The sequence below is a fragment of the Solanum dulcamara genome, chromosome 6 (genome assembly GCF_947179165.1).
Source record: "Solanum dulcamara chromosome 6, daSolDulc1.2, whole genome shotgun sequence".
Taxonomy (NCBI): Eukaryota; Viridiplantae; Streptophyta; class Magnoliopsida; order Solanales; family Solanaceae; genus Solanum; species Solanum dulcamara.
Window position 1 is genome coordinate 6,494,937 of NC_077242.1, and position 21,669 is coordinate 6,516,605.

The window sequence follows — 21,669 nt, forward strand, 5'->3', positions numbered from 1 at the left end:
AAAAAATCTTCTTCAGTTTAATAGAAAGGAAGCGGCAAATGAGTTGTATTTAATGTTGATTTTATTTTTAATTTTAATTACTTTTTATTTTTCTTATATGTAAATCCTATTTTATCCTTGTAAATAATTGAAAAAATGAGACTTTTTATAATTTTGCTAAGAAGATTATGGTACAAATCATTAAAAATGATAGGATAATGTGTAAGTCATAAAAAAAAAAGATTCAAATCATAAATTACTGTGTTAATCTATTTTGTGGATTAGTCAACCCAGGCCAGCATGACAATGAAGCCCATTAAAGTATAGACAAGCCCAAGATCAGGCCCATTTCTCTTTGGACAAAATGTCTAACTCATGTCATATGTGTCAACTACATATGGAAAAATTAAGCAGCAAATATATACTAGTTAATTAATTAATATAGCTATAATTTAGCTAATTTATAATTCACCACTAACATTTAGCGTTAATTATAGTTCAGATTTGTATAATTCGCACGTTTGTATGATTCTAAATTTGTATAATATAATTTGTATAACTTTTGTATAAAGTAATTTTGTATAATATAATTTGTTTAACTATTTAAAGTTTAAATATTTGTATTTGTATAAATTCGTTATTTCTAGTTTATACAAAAATGGCTTACTTATCCGCGAATTATACAAACTCACGAATTATACAAACCCGCGAATTATACAACCGAGGCAACTTAAATTATAACTATAATCCGTAAATATACAAACTATAGCTAAGAAGCCTAATTAAATTTATTACAGTGATTATTTGTGAAAAATTTCCAATACATATTGCTTGGTGAGAAAATACCTACCAACATTCGATATTTATAGTAAACTAAACAAATTTGTAAACTTTCAAACAAAATTCTTGTGAAATAAAAGAGAAAATAAATAAACAAAAAAACTAAAACAAAATTCTTACGAAATAAAATAAATAAAATAAATAACTAATATGGCACGAAAGAAGTTCCTATTTTGTGTTGAGTGTGAAATTCGTTACCTACCTGTCCCCTTGTGCTTGGTGTACTTCTGTGAAGTCGTTTAATGAAAATTGTTTTGTCTCTAAAATAAGATTTTTCATTTAAATTTAGATTAGTTTAACCCTAAAAACATAAATCAAACATGAAACATCGAGTGAATAAAAAAATATAATAATCTTTTAGGGAAATTTACATAGATATACTATAAAAAAAAAGGCACCAAGCTCCCGTTATGCACAGGGTTCGGAGAAGGATCCGACCTGACCTCCTGGTCACATGGCAACAACTTTACCAGTTACCTCAAGGCTCTCCTTCAGTTACTCCAAGGCTCCCCTATATAGATATACTATATTAAGAAAATATTTATCATTTATATTAATAATATTTTTTTCACTGAACACTTATAATACATTAATAATAAAATTTTAATACATATTACTGAAATAATTTATAAAAAATATATAATACAAATTTTATTATGAATAATACATTTATCACACACTTTAATATATTTATAATAAATTGTGTTAATTTCTTACCAAACATGCCTAATATAATTTAAAACAGTTATAACACATTTATATTGTTTGCATAATTTCACTTTTAATACATGACATATTTATAATATTATTATAAATAATAATAAATAAAAAATATCGCTAAAATTATTAATTATTTATTAAAAAATATTCATTCAGATAATTTTTCCAATTTTTTTTGTCTAAATTTATGTGATATTTTAGCGCACCTCAATGTGATAATCTATAGTTACATAAACTCCTAAATATAATTTGTTTTATATCATAAATCTAAACAAAAATAGTATTAAATTGGGATGAAAAAAGTACTAATAACAAAAAACATAAAATTGCTAGAGCTACATAATGGAATCCCATTTAACATTATATGATACATATGGTTAGACATCATCTTCTTATAGAGTTTTTTCAAACCCTAATCCTCCTATCTTAACTACCCCCCCCCCCCCCCCGCCCCCCCCCCCCCCAAAAAAAAAGACAATCTAATTGTACACAAACTAATTTAGAAAGAAATTACAATTACAATTTCCTAATTTCCCAAAGATTATGTGATTCTTCGTGAGAGATATCTTGTTGGTGGAAGATGTGAATTTTGTCCAAGTGCATGAAAGCTACAAATTCCAAATTGCCCAAAATTGAGTCAATGATCATCAACACCAATTTGTTCTTGTTTATTCCTTGTAATGAGCAGAACAAAATAAGCAAGAACAGCACAAAAAGCAGCAGCAACATTCCCTTCTTTAATCAAAATCTTAATAACAAATCCAGTAATATCAAGAGTCAATTTCTTGCCTTCTAACACCAAATCCCTTCTGGGTTTTCCAGCAAAAGTTAACAAAACCAAAATTGTAATCCAAGTGACTAAAGTAGCTGGTAGAGCTACAGCTAAAGCTGCCACCATTGAAAGAACCCCAAAAGCTACACCTAATAACACAGATGCATATAAAGCAGGCCACCCAGAAGAAACTGAGATTGTGGGGTTTGAAGAATTAGCTGAAATAGTTGATTCGTACCAAGAAAGTACTGATTTGAGGAAATTCCAAGAAATCGATAGCAAAATTGCGTAAACAGATATGAAGAGGAAGACCCATGTTCTTCTTTTGCTCATGATTTTGATGAGGAATATAGAAGAGATTATTGATTTATTTTCTTGTTGTTTTGGTAATTGAATTGTGGGTTCTTGTTCTGCCATTGAATTGATTTTTTGGGTATAATTTGATGGCTTTATTGGACTTTGATTTTTCCTCAATGGGTTTCTATTTTCTTCACTTTCTGGTAAACAAGGGGATAATACTAGAATGCTTTTAATTTACCCTAACGAGATACAACGCGCTTGTTATAGTGCGTGCTGTCACTCGAAGTATCCCAGGCCGTGATTCTAATTCAGATCTTCATAGGAAAAATTATGTGAACTATCAAATATTATTATTAGTGTATTATTTAATATGTCTATAGTTTCACATAATATTGAATTGCGATTATAATTTAATAAATTTTATTATTATATAAATTTAGGGGTTCATATATAAATTTGAAAGCGAATTTAGGGGCTAATATATAAATTTATAAAGCAAATTTGTATACTTTTTTTGTATTTGTATATTTCGAAGCTCGTATATAAATATATGGGCTCATGTACAAATCTCTAAAAGTTTGTATTTGTATACAAAGCAAATTTAGGAATTCATATACAAATCTCTAAAACAAATTTGTATTTGTATATACAATATCTTTGAAAATCCAATTTATATAATATAGCGACATATACAAATGGAAAATAACATAGCAACTGAAACAATAGCTATAAAACATAATTAGATAAAATACACCTAAAGAACCAATTATATTTCAAGTATTTGTTATTTTCGAAAGTTCGTATTTCAATCGTTTGAAGTTACACAAAAATAATTTTATCCTTCCTTCAATACTCCATTTCTGATGTTCTAAAATGAAAAAAAAAAAAATATATATATATATATATATATATATTCTTTACCTTCTAATTATGTATCAAAATCAAAATATTTTTTATATTAGGGAGATTTGCAGATTTAGTCCACAAGTTAGCGATTTGATATTGGTGGGTAATATCTAATTAAGCATATTTTATGTTTAATTAATTAAAAAAAACGCTTTTAATCATCGTGCTTGTGAATTTTTCGAAATCAACGAATTACTGACTATTGAATTATTTAATTACTTGTGTACATGTTGTGTGAATTTATATTATTACTTTATATTTGAAGATAGTATAAATCTAAAAATAATATACTTTATATGTAAAGGCACAAAGAATATATTTAATCAATTCAAAATTAAATATTCTTCGAGAAATATCACAAGAACCACAATTTTGCCTTTCTAAATTATCAGCTACCTTTTTTTTTAATTCCCAAAACACCACCTCTGTTTTCAATTATTTTTTTTGCTTTTCATGAAGTAAGATTGGAGATCAATTTGTCACTTCAATGAATCATTTGAACCTTTTACATTTTTTTTGTGTGTCATCTAGAATTAATGAGCTATTACTATCTTATACCCAAATGGGACAGAGCAAGAGCTCTTCTTATCTCTTTGAGTCGTCTGGCGAAAAAAGACTTTTTGAATAAGATAAAAAAAAAACATCCTTCAAAAATTGGGATGAGGCAATACCATTGGGTGATGTGAAAACACTTCTTGCGATCGAATGAGATATTAATTGGAGTAAAATTTATTAATGCATGCTAAGTTGAGTCACCATGAAAGGCATAAATCGCCTACGGGACAGTACAGAGATAAAATAACGACAGGAATGGACACAAATATATTTTTTAAATTTTTTTCTTGTGGGGGTAGGGGTAGGAGGTGGGGGTCCAAAATTAAGTGATTAATGGGTGGCATTTATCACTCTTTTGGAATTCAAGTCTCTGTGTGTGGTCCAAGATTCTTTGCTGCTGCATTTCACAAGCCATCTTTCAACACGGCATTTTATGTAACATTAAAAGGGAGAAAAATAAGCATAAGCTATAGCTATTAGATTAATGTGATAATCATCCCATAATTTACATCTAGAGTGTTTTATTATGTGGAAGTTTTAATTTGTTTTTTCCATCAAAACATACATTAATTGGGACTTTGAAAATATCTTAAACTAACAAAAGTTGAGAAAAAGCAAAAATGAACAAAAGCTGCAAATCTACTACTCCATTGAGATATACGAAAAAAGTGACTTGAAAGCATCAAACTGGTAATTATTATTTTTTTAGAAAGAAGTGTTCACAGGACTGATATAGTTATTATCACGTAATAGAAAATCATAGGTTTGAGTCCTAAATGCCGAATGCAGGATCCTTGTCGTCCTGTCCTTTCCTGAACTCTTGTGGTCTGATTCTTCTGATGCTTGGTAGGAAGATAATTCAACTAATCATACTTGTCCCTCCATGAACTAACAAGAAAAAAGACCCAAGAAAGTGCTAGAACAAAATCACCAACAAATTGTCTTGGCCAATCATAAGCCAAATCCTCAACCTTCCTTTCAAAATACACTCTCCATAACGCCATTGATACATGAAGAAAGATACAACCTTTAGCAAAAAAACTCTGAAATTCCCACTCCTTAACAAAAGACACCATGAATAACAACAACCCAATTACACATAACAGCAATCCAACAAATGAATCAGACGTTTTTATTAACAATTGATCATGTGGGTTTGATCCCAAAAGCTTTCTTGATGTTTCAATTCCATGTCCGAGAACAGATATTTCATTGAGATAGAACATTATCAATACACCACTAGTAGTCGTTATTAGTGAATGGAGAAGACAGATTATGAAGAACCCAGATGAGCCCATTCACAAATATTGATTTCAGATAGAAAAAAACCCAAAAACCTTTTGAGGTTTATGGTGAAGTAAAACTTTCAGCTACTTATTGAACAAAATTACAGAGACCCATTTGTATTTGTATGGATGAATTGAGAGTATCGAGGGAAATTTTGAGATCTGAGATTGATAATGGCAGAGTATTGAGGATGGAAAGTTTGAAACCCTAACGCTAGATTCACGGGAGAGGAAGGTCGCTGACAGCTGGCGATATGTTATTGGTAAGCGTGCATTTTGGAATTTGTTTGCATTGCATTTCGGTTTTTATTATTACCTGTCTCGTCGACATATTATTTGTCATTGTTACTTATATTATTTGAGGCCAATATTAATGACTGCAGCCATTTTAGATAAAAACCAACTAGTCAAGTTAGCATTTCTATCGCTCCATTTAAACTCGTCTCAAGAACCCTATTTTTTTTTAGCAGTAGGATGAATCATATTCATATTCATATTCATACTGTTGCAATATTAGCTGCTAAAATTACTTGATTTCAGTAAAGTGACTGATCAGACAGTTGGGAAATATTGTGCATTTTGTAAGGATCATTAAAATGAATTGATCTTAGCATTTTTCGCTGCTGCGTAAAGCTAATGAATAATCACAGATTCTTCAATTTGGTGAGTAGCTAGAAGCAACGTTTCTTAGAGCAAAGCACCAACATATCAGGTCAAATGCAAGCAACTATAAACTGAACAATATGCTGACAAGTAATAGTTACAACTTACATGATGCATAGGATATGTTAATTTAATAAATGTCAACAGATTAATAGTCTTGACTTAAATAAACACAAGGCAAGGAATCCAAAGAGTGATGGGAGTACAATGTACATGATTGATGATTAACTCATGTGTAATATTAACAAGAGGGGTAACCTGCAGAACATAACACTAAAGTTGCTGCTGAAGACAAGTATAGACTGAGCAATTGATAAAGAGTGAATGACCCATAACCAGTATACTAAATGCAGCAGTATCATTTATCAGAGACAGCAAAATCTCAACGATGCAACATTTAGCTACAATCATTGCCAAGAAACAAAGCACCTAAATTTCTTATCATTTATCTAAAGACTATAAATTTCAACTAGATTTTGCTGACAGCATAATTCAATTTTCACTACAAAAGGGAGTAAACTAAAACTAGAAACACACTATATCACTGTACTCTTAACAAATTAAACATCCCATTCACTGACACAAACGATCAAACACCTTCAAGGCGAAAGGCACTTGGACAATCTGGGCGAAGTCCTTTTCACAGATTCAACCTTCTTCAAACTCTTCTTCTTATTCGAATTTTCACCTTTAGATTTCACCTGATTAACCACAACAACATCTTCATTCCTCCGACTCCTCGTCCTCACAGCAACAGCTTCCACTTCTTTCTCCTCAAACTCAAGCTTTCTCGCCAAACCACTCTCCACATCCTCAGATTCATCAACCAACCTCCTTTTCCGCTTCAACACAAACGGAGCAGGCGGCATAGGTGGACTACTACTCTCCGAACATGGCAGTGGCACTGGAGAACCCTTTTCCGGGGTTTCTTCAAGCTCCGCGCGTAACTTCTCGATGCTGCCTTCAATTCGGCCCTGCAGACGGTGACGCGTGAAGCTAACGCCGCCCATGGACCAGTGAGCTTTCTCCGCCCATGACATAAATGGATCGAGGACGGAGATTGGTGGATCTACTCTCTGTTGGTTGGGCTTGTAGAATCTTGGTCTAGGGAGGCTGCTGCCGTAAAACTTTCCAGGTTCTAGGGCTACCACCATTGTTATCAAAATTGAAATGAGATTTGACGTATTTATTTGCCAATTTTCTTTTCAATTTATAGCAAGTATAGCGGATTAATGGGAATTGAAATGGACGGAAATAATTTTGGAGGGAAACTTGGCGCCAAATATTTACCGCCTTGTTTCTATTTTTTCGTTCTGAATATGAATATTTTAAACTTTTTATACATATTGGATAATGGAAATTATGTTTTGACTATAAAATTTCTGAAATTTGGAATTTTAGAAATATTGAAATAGTTGTTTTTGTTATGAAATATTCTATCTTTAACAAAATAAAGCGGAGAGAGTAAGAGAAAAGGAAGAAAAACAGAGGAAGAAAAAGAGAACGAGAAGGAAATTTCCTTTTCTTTTTTACGTTACCTTCTTCATGCCAATATGGCATATATATATAGGAAAAAATTAGTGGGCTGCCCATTTTCAGTGGGCCCCACTTTATTTAAATAATTTATTGTAGACATTCCACTTACATTCCACTTAACACTCCCCCTTGGATGTCCACGTGTAAAAAAAAAAAACTTTACAAAACATAATATACATATTTATCATGAATATCCATAAAGCTTGTGTCTACATATCTGGTAATACGTCTTGATAGCTGCCTCATTAAAAACCTTACCAGGAAAACCCAGTGGGACAAAACCGTGGTTAAGGAAAAAAGAGTGCAGCGCGTATTTTACTCCCCCTGATGAAAACTTCATTTGATATTTTGGAGACGGCGCATTCCAACCTTATGCCTTAGCTTCTCAAAAGTTGATGTTGGTAATGCCTTTGTAAAAAAATATGCAAGATTATCACTTGAACGAACTTGTTGTACATCAATATCACCATTCTCCTGAAGATCATGTGTAAAGAATAATTTTGGTGAAATGTGTTTCGTTCTGTCTCCTTTTATGAAGCCACCTTTCAATTGAGCTATGCACGCGACATTGTCTTCGAATATAATTGTGGGTATTTTAACATTATTTTTCAAACCACATCTTTCTTTGATGAACTGTATCATCGATCTCAACCACACACATTCTATACTTGCTTCATGAATTGCTATTATTTCAGCATGATTTGAAGAAGTAGCAACAATGGACTGTTTTGTAGATCGCCATGATATAGCAGTCCCTCCGTGTGTAAACAGATAACCTATCTGAGATCGAGCTTTATGTGGGTCTGATAAATAACCTGCATCTTCATAACCAATAAGGTCTACACAACCCTTATTAGTATAAAACAAACTCATATCAATAGTACCCTTCAGGTATCGCAAAACATGTTTGATACCGTTCCAATGCCTTCGCGTTGGGGGAGAACTATACCTTGCTAGCAAATTAACAGAAAATGTTATATCAGGCCTAGTTGCGTTAGCAAGATACATAAGTGCACCAATAGCACTGAGATATGGTACTTCAGGACCAAGAATTTCTTCATCCTCTCCTAGAGGTCGAAATTGATCTTTTTCCACTTCGAGTGATCGAACAATCATTGGAGTACTTAATGGATGTGCTTTGTCCATGTAAAATCTTTTTAAGATTTTTTCAGTGTAGGCAGATTGATGGACAAAAACTCTGTCTGCTAAATGTTCAATTTGCAGACCTTGACAAAGTTTTGTCTTTCCAAGTTCTTTCATTTCAAATTCTTTCTTTAGATATTCAATTACCTTTTGGACCTCCTCAGGGGTTCCAATTAGATTTATGTCATCAACATAAATGGCGAGTATAACAAACTCTAATTCCGTTTTCTTAATAAAAACACATAGACAAATGACATCATTTATATAGCCTTCATTTATCAAGTACTCACTGAGGCGATTATACCACATACGCCCTGATTGTTTTAAACCATATAATGATCTTTGCAGATTTATTGAGTACATTTCTCGAGACTTTTTACATGCTTCAGGCAATTTTAATCCATCTGGATTTTCATGTAAATTTCATTATCAACTAAACCATAAAGGTAAGCTGTAACTACATCAATTAGATGTATTTCAAGATTTTTATGTACAGCTAAACTGATGAGATATCGAAAAGTTATTCCATCCATAACTGGTGAATATGTTTCTTCATAATTGACTCCGGGTCTTTGAGAGAATCCTTGTGCAACAAGGCGTGCCTTATATCTTACAATTTTATTTCTCTCATTTCGTTTTCTAACAAAAACTCATTTATAGCCAACTGGTTTTACACCTTCAGGGGTTTGGACTACAGGTCCCAAAACCTCACGTTTAGCAAGTGAGTCTAATTCTGATTGAATTGTCTTTTGCCATTCTGGCCAATCACATCTACGTTGACATTCTTCGACGGATTTAGGCTCAAGACTTTCACTATCTTGCATGAGGTTAAGTGCAACATTATATGCAAAAACATTATCAATCGTGATTTTAGATCGATCTAATTTTATCTCATCACCGAAAGAACTTATTGAAAGTTCTTCATTCACTTGAGTCTCGGGTTCACTGATTTCTTCAGGAATATCAGGATTACTCAAATCTTGACCTTCTTCAGGAGTTTCTATTGTAGTATCATCTTTATTATTTCTCACGCTTCTCTTTCTAGGATTTTTATCCTTTGAACCCAACGGTCTACCACGCTTCTGGCGTGTTTGGGATTTAGAAGCTATGATACTTGTAGATCTTGGTATTGTTTCTGAATTATTCTTCGGTAAAGTTTCTGGCTTTTTACCCTGCCTTTTATATTGCTGGTTATTTCTCGGTGCCAGACGACAATCATGATTAAAATTTCTTCTTTGACTACGACCACGACCACGACTGGGGTCATGGCCTCTTTTTCGTTGGTTAGAATTTGTCTGATTCACTTCACGTATTGGCAAAGAACCAACTGGCCGACTATCATGATTTTTCTTTAATAGTTCATTATGTCTTTCAGCAATAAGAAGGTGAGAAAGTAATTCAGAATATTTTTAAAAAAAATTTTCGCGATATTACTGCTGCAGGAGCATATTCGCGGGTGGAAATATGGAGTATGTCTTTTCAAGTTTATCTTGCTCAGTAATTTCTTCTTCGCATAAATTTAACTGAGCTATAATTCTAAATAAAGCAAAATTATATTCAGTTATATTTTTGAAATCCATTAATCTCAGATTTAGCCAATAATGACGAGCTTGTGGAAGCATGACCAACTTCAGGTGGTCATATCTTTCTTTTAAATTTTTCCACAATTTAAGAGGGTCTTTTAATGTAAGATATTGTAATTTTAGCCCCTCGTCAAGATGGTGACGGAGAAATATCATGGCTTTAGCACGGTCTTGATTGGATGCCATATTGTCATCTTTAATGGTGTCTGCTAGACCCATTGATTCTAAATGAATTTTGGCATCAAGTGCCCATGATGAGTAGCCTTTTCCAGAGATATCAAGAGCAGTAAATTCAATTTTGGAAATATTTGTCATTTTATAAAAATAAAATTAAATAAAACTCTTACCACTTTTGTTATCTTGAAAAATTAGCCGGAGCCTCGTGCTGATAATGTGTTATGAAATATTCTATCTTTAACAAAATAAAGCGGAGAGAGTAAGAGAAAAGGAAGAAAAACAGAGGAAGAAAAAGAGAACGAGAAGGAAATTTCCTTTTCTTTTTTACGTTACCTTCTTCATGCCAATATGGCATATATATATAGGAAAAAATTAGTGGGCTGCCCATTTTCAGTGGGCCCCACTTTATTTAAATAATTTATTGTAGACATTCCAATTACATTCCACTTAACAGTTTTTAATTATTATTATTTTACTTAAGATTACTTACAAAAAAAATAAAAAGAGAATCTTCAATTTGTATTAATGGTCAAACACAAATCCAATTTATAAATACCATTTATTCATTTTGAAAACAATTACTTGATCCACTTTATATTGTATCATTTGATTTGCATGATATTTAAGAAAATAAATAAAGACTTTTGAAATTTATGGTCTAAAATAATTCATCAATAATTATGTAATTATAAATTATTTCATTAAAAGTAATAGAAAAATCTTATTTTTTTAACGTATTAAATAGAAAATTTCACGGAATCAAGTAGTACTTAGCTTGTGCAACCTAAACCATGGTTCTCTAAGAAAAATGAAGGATTGACCGATCTAAATATCTGCTAACCCAATCAGTTAAACTTAAAATAATCGACAAATATATATAAAATCTATGTATATTATGCATATATTTGTGTATAATCAATATATAATCTACGCATGTAATTAAAAAAAATGACTCAACCGGTTATTTGTGAAAAAATCCCTCACTTCTTGTTATAGAGTATACTGGACTTTTCTTTTCTTTGTTTTATCATCTATAGTCACCTTACATATAACCCTCTAACAATTTTATAGTTGTATTGTTTACTAGCCTATCACGTGGATATGATCTTAAATAAGATGATAGGGAGGATGATAAAGGTAAAAGGTCAGTATGTAGTTAAGAGTTATTTTATTAGTAGCTTATTCGTGTCTTTGGTTAGGTGAAAGTATAAAGCTTCGTGTTGGTTGTAGTATTACCATATTCATGTAGTTTTTGACTTTTGGTATTTGCTATCATATGTAGTTTACTGTGTTTAGGTGATCGCACCTTGTTGTTGTTGTTGTTGTTGTTGTTACGGTTCCTTGCATGTATGCTTCACATTGCGTTGCTATTAGCTATCATGTTTTTCTTTTAGTTATTGCGCTAATTTGCTTAAGGCCGATAGTCTTTCGAAAACAAACTTTTTACCTCAGAGAGATAGTGATAAGGCATGTGCATACACTCAACAATCTACCCTTCTCAGATCCAATTTGTTGGATTTCACTAGTTTTGTTGTACTACGTGGTCTAGTTCGAGTGTCTAAATGAAATATCTTGACAAGTTTAAGGTGCTCTCGATGTATTAAGCCTAACAAATATAGAAAATAATATCAATACAAACTAATTATTTAGATGTTTGAGAAATTAAAACTCTGACTACTCTATCTTGAAATTAAAACTCCGACTACTCTATCTTGATTGAATTATCTTTTTTTGTTGCTCGTACATAGGGAATGTGTTATTATATTAGAATTGAGACATTTCTTGAAAAGCCAAAGTCACAAATCTCTGTAATATGAGTATATATCAGTTAAAGTCAAATAAATTATATTTACCAACTTACTGTACGAAAATAAATGCAAAATCGAACTTTAATATACCTAATTATATCAATTTAGTAAGCATTGGTTTAGTTGATCGTTTGAAGAGTTGGTTCTAAAATCCCTGGTCGTGAATAAATTTACAAGGCTGGTTAAATGTATGCAGTATATATGATGATCAAATCATTTACGTTTAGAGTAAAATAAGATATATTTTTTTCAATCATCAAGTGTTTTTATGAAATTGATAGGATTTTCATTCTTAATCAAAAGTCTCTAATTTAAACAAATTATATACCAAAAAATATTGATAACAAAATATTTTCTCTTTCTAATAAATACGATGATTTTAAATTTAAACTAAAAAAATGAATTTAAATTAATTAATATTCCAATATAGCTTATATTGGTGAAACTAGAAAGTAATATGATTTTTAAAAACAAACATACTATAAAGTATTATAGTAGACAATGTTATAAAACAAATTAACTTATCAAATTAATAAAAAAAGTGGGATAGTAAGAGAAAAAGAGAAATCTGTGGCAGAAGAAAGAAGTAGAAGAGTTATTTGTTTTTCTTCTTCAGTGTATCTTAATTTTTTTAATCGGTAAGGCTATTTATAGCCAAGGAAATAGAAGATAAGGAAGAGAGACAAGGCAATATGCCATTTAGTGGGTCCTCTAATTAAAGTGGAATATCCACTATTTTTTTATAACACTCACCCTTAGATGTCCACGTGTAATGTGCATCATTAAAAAATTACTATGAAAAACTCAGTGGGAAAAAGGTTATTGAAGAAAAAAGTGTACGCATATCTGGTAATATGCCTTGAGTGTTGCCTCATTAAAAACTTTATCAGAAAAATCAATAGGACAAAATCTTAGTTAAGAAAAAAAGAGTACAACACATATTTTACTCCTTTGATGAAAACATCATTTGATATTTTGGAGACGACGCATTCCAATCTTATATCTTAGTTTCTCAAAAGTTAATGTTGGTAATGCCTTTGTAAAAAAATATGCAAGATTATCACTCGATCGAACTTATTGTACATCAATATCACCATTCTCCTGGAGATCATGTGTGAAGAATAATTTTGGTGAAATATGTTTCGTTCTGTCTTCTTTTATGAAGTCACCTTTCAATTGAGCAATGCACACGAAATTGTCTTCAAATACAACAGTGGGTACTTTGACATCATTTTTCAGGTCGCATCTTTCTTTGATGAACTGTATCATCGATCTCAACCACACACATTCTCTACTTGCTTCATTAATTGTTATTATTTCAACATGATTTGAAGAAGTAACAACAATAGATTGCTTCATAGATCACCATGATATAAAAGTTCCTCCGCATGTAAATAGATAGCGTATTTGAGATCGAGTTTTATGTGGATCTGATAAATAACCTGCATCTGCATAACCACTAAGGTCTGCACAGAGTTTGTTAGTATAAAATAAACTCATATCAATGATACCCTTTAGATATCGCAAAATATGTTTGATGCCATTCCAATGTCTTTGCGTTGGGGATGAACTATACCTTGCCAGCAAATTAACAGAAAATATTACATCAGGCCTATTGCGTTAACAAGATACATAAGTGCACCAATAGCACTGAGATATGGTACTTCAGGACCAAGAAGTTTTTCATTCTCTTCTGGAGGTCGAAATGGATCTTTATCCACTTCAAGTAATCGAACGATTATTGGAGTACTTAATGGATGTGCTTTGTCCATATAAAATCGTTTTAAGATTTTCTCAGTATAGGTAGATTGGTGAACAAATACCCCATCTGTTAAATGCTCAATTTTCAGACCCACACAAAATTTTGTCTTTCCATGATCTTTCATTTTAAATACTTTATTTAGATATTCAATCGCCTTTTGGACATCTGCAGAGGTTCCAATGAGATTTATGTCATCAACATAAATAACGAGTATAACAACTCTGATTCTGTTTTCTTAATAAAAACACATGGACAAATGACATAATTTATATAACCTTCATTTATCAAATACTCATTAAGGCGATTATACCACATACGCCCTGGTTGTTTCAGACCATATAATGATTTTTGCAATTTGATTGAGTATATCTCCCGAAACTTAGTACATGCTCCAGGCAATTTTAATCCTTCTTGGATTTTCATGTAAATTTTATTATCAAGTGAACCATAAAGGTAAGCTGTAACTACATCCATTATATATATTTCAAGATTTTTATGCATAGCTAAACTAATGAAATATCGAAAAGTTATTCCATCAATAACAGGTGAATATATTTCTTCATAGTTGACCCAGGTCTTTGAGAGAATCCTTGCACAACAATGCATGCCTTGTATATTGCAATTCCATTTCTCTTATTTCGTTTTCTCACAAAAATCATTTATAGCCAATTGGTTTTACCCATTCAGGGGTTTGGACTGCAGATCCAAAAATCTCACATTTAGCAAATGAGTCTAATTCTGATCGAGTTACCTTTTTTTCATTTTGCTCAATCATATCCACGTCGATATTCTTCGACGGATTTAGGCTCAAGATTTTCACTATCTTGCATGAGGTTAAGTGCAATATTATATGCAAAAATATTATCCATCGTGATTTTTGATCGATTTAAATTTATCTCATCACTGATAAAACTTATGAAAAGTTCTTCATTCACTTGAGTCTCGGGTTCACTGATTTTTTCAGAAATATTAGAATTACTCAAATCTTGACTTTCTCCAGGAGGTTCTTTTGTAGTATCATATTTATTATTTTGGTACACTTTTCTTTCTAGGATTTTAATCCTTTGAACCTAATGGTCTACCACGCTTGAGGTGTGTTTGGGATTTAAATGTTATGATATTAGTAGATGATACTTTTGGAACATCAATCCGGATATGCACATTTACTGCGGAGATATGTGACCTAGTTATCCATTTCAAATCAGTAAATGCATCTGGCATTTGATTTGCTATTTTTTGTACGTGAATGATCTTCTGGACCTCTTGCTCATATATGCGGGTACGTAGATCAAAATAAGATAGTGATGAAACTTTGCAAGTAATTTCTCTTTCGGGTTCCTTTTTCTCTGCCTCAAATTGCGGAAAAGTTGTTTCATCAAATCGACAATCTACAAATCGAGCAGTAAATAAGTTTCTTGTCAACAGTTCAAAGTAGCAAATTATGAAGGGTGAGTAAAATCCAACATATATGCCCAACCTTAGTTGAGAGCCTATGGTGCTATAAGCACGTATACCGCAAAAATAAAAATTTGTAGGCGGCTCGTGACCAAAAACTAATTGCGATGGAGAATATTTATTATAATTTATCGATCTGAGACGTATAAGTGTTGCTGCATGTAAGATAGCATGACCCCAAATAGTAATCGCCAATTTTGTTTTCATTAGTAGGGGTTTTGCTATCAATTGTAGGCGCTTAATAAATGACTTTGCAAGGCCATTTGTAGTATGAACATGAATAACATAATATTTAATTTTTATCTCAATTGATAAGCAATAATCATCAAAAGCTTGGGATGTAAATTCTTCAATATTATCAAGGCGAATAACTTTAATTGGATAATCTAGGAACTACGCCCTTAATCTTATTATTTGTGCTAATAACTTCACAAACGTCAGGTTGCGAGATGATTAGAGGCATACATGAGACCATCTTGATAATGCATCTATTAGGACCATAAAATATCTAAACAATCAACTAGGTGGATGAATAGGTCCACATATATCCCCATGTATACGCTCTAAAAAGCCAGGAGATTAGATGCCAACCTTCAGAGTTGACGGTCTGACAATTAATTTACCTTGATAACAAGCAGCACATGAAAATTCATCATTCGTAAGAATCTTCAGGTTCTTTAACGAATGTCCAGTTGAATTTTCAAGAATTCTGTCACGATCCAACTCCGTGGGCCGTGACTAGTGTTCGAATTGGGCACTCGTATACACACTTGTTATCTTTAATCAATTCATAACTAAACATGATATGAGACTTAAGGAAACATAATGTCATCTCGAAACTGTCTCATATTTATATATGTTACAACCTGTCTCCTGAGGAGTTACAACGTCGAAAATAACATAGTACGTAAGCCAACAAGGCTGTCATTATATGTAGGAACGTTTCACTATATATTATATACATATATCCAAGACGATAAGGCTGCCACTACACATCACATTCTAAAATATACATGTACATACGTAAGCCGGCAAGGCTGCCACTATGAATGGGATGGTTCCGAAACATAAGTCATACTAGCATAGCTCGACCACATCTATATACAACCCACACATATGTCTACAGACCTCTAAGAATATCAACCATAACATATGACGCGACAGTGCTCCGCCATACCCTTAGATAAAAAAATATATACATCAAAATATCTATACCAAAAGTCTAGGCTCCGGGACAATGGAGCACTTTCAAAACCGCTGAGTGAAAATTCTAAGCTGGCGGATCTCCGAAATGAACGTCTGTACCTACGGACATGAAACGCAGCCCCCCCAAAAGGAGGTCAGTACGATATATGTACTGAGTATATAAAGCATAACATATCATAAATAAGATCACATCTGAAGTAGAGATTCAGAAGACAAGTATGATACTCAAGAAATCACTGTACCTGTGCCTTATGAAATAAAATCATGCATGCTTATATCATATATCATATCCGACCCTTTATGGACTCGGTGAATTTGTCATATACATGTATATCATATTCAACCCATCATGGGGCTCGACTCCATCATCACATCACCATGTCATCATATCATATCATCATATATATATATATATATATACACCGCACCCGGCCCTCTAGTGAGAGACTCGTTGAAAAATGCAATGAATATAATTCCTAATATTTGAACTTGAAATCTCAAAATAAATTTTGAACCCATAAATCACTAATCAACCTTTAATCTTATTTTCAAAAAATTAAAATTTCTATATATACATTCATATCAAAACTACAAAAATATCTTGTATACACCATATAAGTAACTTTTTGTCGACAGAATGTTGGTAAATACCTTGCCCCTTCCACATTTTTTTCAGGAAAATCAACGAAACAAACATATACCGGAAAGATTAAGTATGATAAAAGACCGAGAGTATATCTCGGTAATATTCTATAATTTCGTTTTAGTCAACACGTCAACACACGAAAATTATCTGCTGCAGCAGCGGACCACCCCGAATGTAATCCTCGGGTAAATATCCAATGAAAACCTAACACGTGTCATCCTATTAGCTTTACTATACAAAGCGTGTTCCTTCCAGCGTACGATTAATTAACGTAGTTGATAAGGCAACAAAAATATCGCACCCTCTAAAACCCGAATAGTTCATACATAGTTGTTAGTGTGTGTTAGGGTTTTGGGATCACTGAGAATTCTTTTTTGAAATTCTTGCGCTGCAATGGACGTTGAAATCGAAGAAATTTCTTCTCTTGATGATTCTGTCAAGGTTAAAGACAATAAGGTATTTTGAATTTTTCATTTTCTTTTCCATTTTTTTGGTTTTTTTGATGATTGATGGCGATCGCGATCGCTTTATGATAGGATTTTGGTTGGGTTGATCATTGTGTATAATTCATCAGTTTTTGGCCTTAAAGTTGCCAACTTTGTTAAGCGTTGCATTGTTATTAGAGTTCTTGGCCTAGGGTTGCTTGTATTGTGTTGAGTAATAAAGTATTGATCATCGAAGAATTGTAATTGTGAGTCATGCTGAGTTGGCCTTTGTATAATGAGGAAATTGTTGAATAAAAAGGAAATGATCATTTTTAAAAATTGTTGTCCATAAAAGTGACTCTGGTGAGGTAGGGCTAAGGTCTGAGAATTTGGGTCTGCAATGGAGCAAAGTGGGAGGGGAGGGCAGTGGGCAGGAGATCAGGGTTTCAAAAGGGGATTCTGAAATTGTGCATGCAACATTTGATTCCTATGCTTCAGAATTTTACTGTACTAGAGTAGCATACACTACTGTAATTTCTAGCATGCCTAAATTAGTTTACAGTTTGAATATTGAAAATAGCCATTTCCCTTTGCCTAACAGGAGGCTATTACTAAGGATACTCCACATACTGTAGCTGGGTCCACATCTGGATCTTTAGACTCTGGCAATAACAACAGTTCCAATTCAGACCTCACATTTCATGAAGATCAGAATGATGGAGATGAAGGGATGGATGATGAATGCGATGATGTGTCAAACTATGATGATGACGATGACTATATGTATTACGACAATGATGATAAGGATGAATGTGATTACTTGAGTATGCAGGCACAATTTGATAATGTTGATTTGCCTGCTGGAGTTGAGGCAACAGTTTCTTGGTTAAATGAACCTGCTCCCAGTTCAAAAGCGTCTTCCCAATTTAGCTCTTCGACTCATCTAGCAGGTGCTCAGACATCAAATTCCGCACTTCTTGAGCATGCAAGTAGTAGTTTTGCTCAGGTCCCTGCTTCAAGCAGTTCTCTGGTGTCTGGAGGGTCAAATTCTCGTGGAAAGGAAGAGGCAACTGAAGATGAACTCATGAAAAAGTATCAAAGTTTTAAGCATTTTGATGTGGTAGAGGACTTCTCAGATCATCATTACAGTAACTTGGGCGTCCAGGGACAACAGGTAACTTGTAAGGGAATTTCTTGTGCTTTGCAGGTCATTTTCTGCTATTTTAGTTGTTTGTTAAATCATGAATGTTACTGTACTAACCTGTGCTGTTACTTTCTTAACAGCCACCTAAGGCCTGGAGTAAGAAAGTTCAGGATGAGTGGAAAATATTGGAAAATGATTTACCTGGTGAGTCAGATGCTGTTCGTTAGTGACCATTTGTTTTCCTTTTGGTTTGTATTTCTTATCTTGTCTTGGTTAATTTATCAATGTTGGTTTCCTGCGTAGAAGTCTTGTGAAAGTGGTATGTTTTCTCAGTCTAACCTTCTTTTGCTGGCTATTATGGTAAATGCAGCAATTGGTTCATGTGATATGTGTGGTTCCTGAAAAGATGTGTTGTTTCTGGTGACATCCATTGCAATTTATATTATGACGCATTGAAGTAAATGATAGAATAGCGATCCTTGCTTTCCCAGCTGGTTTTCCCCCACCTCAACTCCCTTATCCACTGCTAAATTTAGGACTCTATCCTCTTTGTGGCATGCTGCCCCGTCTGATTTCTCTGGTATATCTGATCCGTTTGAGGATTAATGTTGAACTCACACTCTCTCTCACCTTCAGATACAATATATGTAAGGGTCTACGAAGCTAGGATGGATCTCCTTAGGGCTGTCATCATTGGACCTCAAGGCACTCCATACCATGATGGTCTCTTTGTCTTTGATGTCCTGTTCCCTCAAAATTACCCTGATGTGCCACCAGTATGTATTGGAGTGTTCTTGTTTTTCCTTTATTTTGTAGCATGGAAGTATAAATATATTTATTTGCTTATTTTCCCTTTTCATTAGATGGTGTACTACTACTCTGGTGGTTTGAGACTGAATCCCAACTTGTATGATTGTGGAAAAGTCTGTCTCAGTCTTCTGAACACTTGGACTGGTCAAGGTAACGAAAGGTGGATGCCCAAGACATCGACCATGTTGCAAGTCTTGGTTTCCATACAAGCTCTAATTTTGAATTCAAAGCCTTTCTTTAATGAGCCTGGATATGAAACTTCATATCCTGGACCTGAGGGAAAGAGGAGATCTAACGCTTACAATGAAGATGTTTTTATTCTATCTTTGAAAACAATGACATACACATTGAGGAGGCCACCAAAGGTATGATCTTGTATCATTTTCTTAACTTCTACTTCATTCAATTATTCTGTCAAAAGTAACATCTAATTGTATTTTCCGTTTAGTCCAAGAATGTCTTTTCCGTTGAATTTCTGGATCCCTGAAATTTTGCTGACTTTTTAATGACCAATGCAGTTGTTTATTGTAAATTAATGCCCTCTTTTTCATTCTTCCTGTTAAATGGTGTCACATTTAATCTGGCTGCAATACTGGTAACATAGGTTTATCTGGGAAAAGGTGATCTATAAACTAGTTCATCCTTAAAACCTGTTTGCATCTTCTGTTGTTTGTTGTTCTGTAATTGTTCTGGTTGCATACAGTCAGTGAAGTAGTTTAGGACGAAGGGAAGGGAAGGTTCATAATGTAAAGTATGTTAGGGGTGACGAAAAGTTAGTAAAATTAGCTCGGTGGTTGTCATCTTAATATAAGTGATGTTTCAATTTGTTATTGGAAGTTGAACTTTTTCTGCTTAGGTTCCTCAACTTCGGGACCAAGCGCAGACAGTATCTGGTTTCGGAAACAAGGTTGGACATGGTAGCATGATTTCTTTCAACTACATAAATGGCTATATTTCAACGGAAGAGCTATAAAGTTGAAAACAAAACTTATTCTACTCTTATTCATGTGTACTCAAACAGAATCTTACATATTTTAACCAAATGGACAATCGGAACATTTACTATTCAGTACAGCATAGTTTTGCAGTCTTGAGTGATAATGGACGTTTGTAGATGTAAACGGTGCAAATTACTAATCTTTGTCGGTGTGGGGGGAGAATCTTAAGTATAAATCTTCTTAAGGTTACTTGTGCAGTAGTATCCAAGAGAAAGTATACATCTTTATCTTGAGGCTACTTGTGAAGCTGGCATGCTCTAATTCTTTATTTTGCATGCAGCATTTTGAAGACCTTGTCATAGGTCATTTCCGTTGCCATGCTGTAGACATTCTCTCTGCCTGCGAGGCATATATAGAAGGAGCTCCAGTTGGTTCTGTGGTCAAGGGAATAGTCCAGGGTGCTAGTACAACTGCAGACAGGAGCTCATCAACATTCAAAGAATCAGTATCCAGAATGAAGAATGGTCTTATATCCCTTTTCACTAAGAATGGTGCCAAGGATTGTGACCGGTTTCGTGCCTAAGCCTCTTTTGATATGAAAATCTCACGATGCGTTTGCAGAATGGTCCATTTTTGACTGCTTGATTTACTCCACTCACAATTTCGTGTACATAGAAACTCTAATTTTTGAATGTAGATAAAACCAGATACCTTTGTGCTGCTGCAGTAGGAGTTTGGCTTATTGTAGGTGGAAAGTAAATTGCAGCGGGAACTATAGCTTATTCTGGACAATTATTTAGATAAAATTGATCATACTATCGTAATATTTCAGAGAACATAATGTCTATTTCTTTCCCAAATGACTTGAGAAATGCTAGTGCAGCATCCCTCGCCTTTCCAGTTTGAGTTGATGGTAGTGACAGCCACAAGAGACATGGTGTATTACAGTTTGTCTATATAGGACTTTTTGAATTCAATAAACTTGAAATAGAAATTATGTAAAGAAGTTGTCTTA

At 33.3% G+C, this 21,669-nt stretch overlaps 4 protein-coding genes across 4 annotated transcripts; 1 reads left to right on the forward strand and 3 right to left on the reverse strand.

Moving 5' to 3' along the window:
• Positions 1-1,983: 1,983 nt before the first annotated feature.
• LOC129892006 (uncharacterized) lies at positions 1,984-2,822 on the reverse strand. The gene has a single exon (XM_055967526.1). It carries the CDS (start codon positions 2,726-2,728, stop codon positions 2,177-2,179), a length of 552 nt encoding a protein of 183 aa, XP_055823501.1. The 5' UTR covers positions 2,729-2,822; the 3' UTR covers positions 1,984-2,176.
• Positions 2,823-4,404: 1,582 nt separating this feature from the next.
• LOC129892047 (uncharacterized) lies at positions 4,405-5,661 on the reverse strand. Its single transcript, XM_055967582.1, has one exon. It carries the CDS (start codon positions 5,368-5,370, stop codon positions 4,936-4,938), a length of 435 nt encoding a protein of 144 aa, XP_055823557.1. The 5' UTR covers positions 5,371-5,661; the 3' UTR covers positions 4,405-4,935.
• A 670-nt stretch (positions 5,662-6,331) lies between these two features.
• Positions 6,332-7,262, reverse strand: LOC129892105 (uncharacterized). Its single transcript, XM_055967650.1, has one exon. The coding sequence runs from the start codon at positions 7,173-7,175 to the stop codon at positions 6,621-6,623; it is 555 nt and encodes a 184-aa protein (XP_055823625.1). The 5' UTR covers positions 7,176-7,262; the 3' UTR covers positions 6,332-6,620.
• A 10,336-nt stretch (positions 7,263-17,598) lies between these two features.
• On the forward strand, positions 17,599-21,514 carry LOC129891538 (putative ubiquitin-conjugating enzyme E2 38). Its single transcript, XM_055966931.1, has 6 exons — positions 17,599-17,793; positions 18,364-18,936; positions 19,047-19,110; positions 19,543-19,682; positions 19,770-20,081; positions 20,995-21,514. Exons 1-6 carry the CDS (start codon positions 17,731-17,733, stop codon positions 21,235-21,237), a joined length of 1,395 nt encoding a protein of 464 aa, XP_055822906.1. The 5' UTR covers positions 17,599-17,730; the 3' UTR covers positions 21,238-21,514.
• Positions 21,515-21,669: the final 155 nt, after the last annotated feature.

What these genes read in the sequence shown, in the direction of transcription:
- LOC129892006 (XM_055967526.1), bottom strand. Translation starts at nt 2,728, where the DNA reads ATGGCAGAACAAGAACCCACAATTCAATTACCAAAACAACAAGAAAAT.
- LOC129892047 (XM_055967582.1), bottom strand. Translation starts at nt 5,370, where the DNA reads ATGGGCTCATCTGGGTTCTTCATAATCTGTCTTCTCCATTCACTAATA.
- LOC129892105 (XM_055967650.1), bottom strand. Translation starts at nt 7,175, where the DNA reads ATGGTGGTAGCCCTAGAACCTGGAAAGTTTTACGGCAGCAGCCTCCCT.
- LOC129891538 (XM_055966931.1), top strand. Translation starts at nt 17,731, where the DNA reads ATGGACGTTGAAATCGAAGAAATTTCTTCTCTTGATGATTCTGTCAAG. An exon ending in TGGGCGTCCAGGGACAACAG is followed by an intron (nt 18,937 to 19,046) that starts GTAACTTGTAAG and finishes CTTTCTTAACAG; the next exon opens with CCACCTAAGGCCTGGAGTAA. An exon ending in ATTACCCTGATGTGCCACCA is followed by an intron (nt 19,683 to 19,769) that starts GTATGTATTGGA and finishes CCTTTTCATTAG; the next exon opens with ATGGTGTACTACTACTCTGG.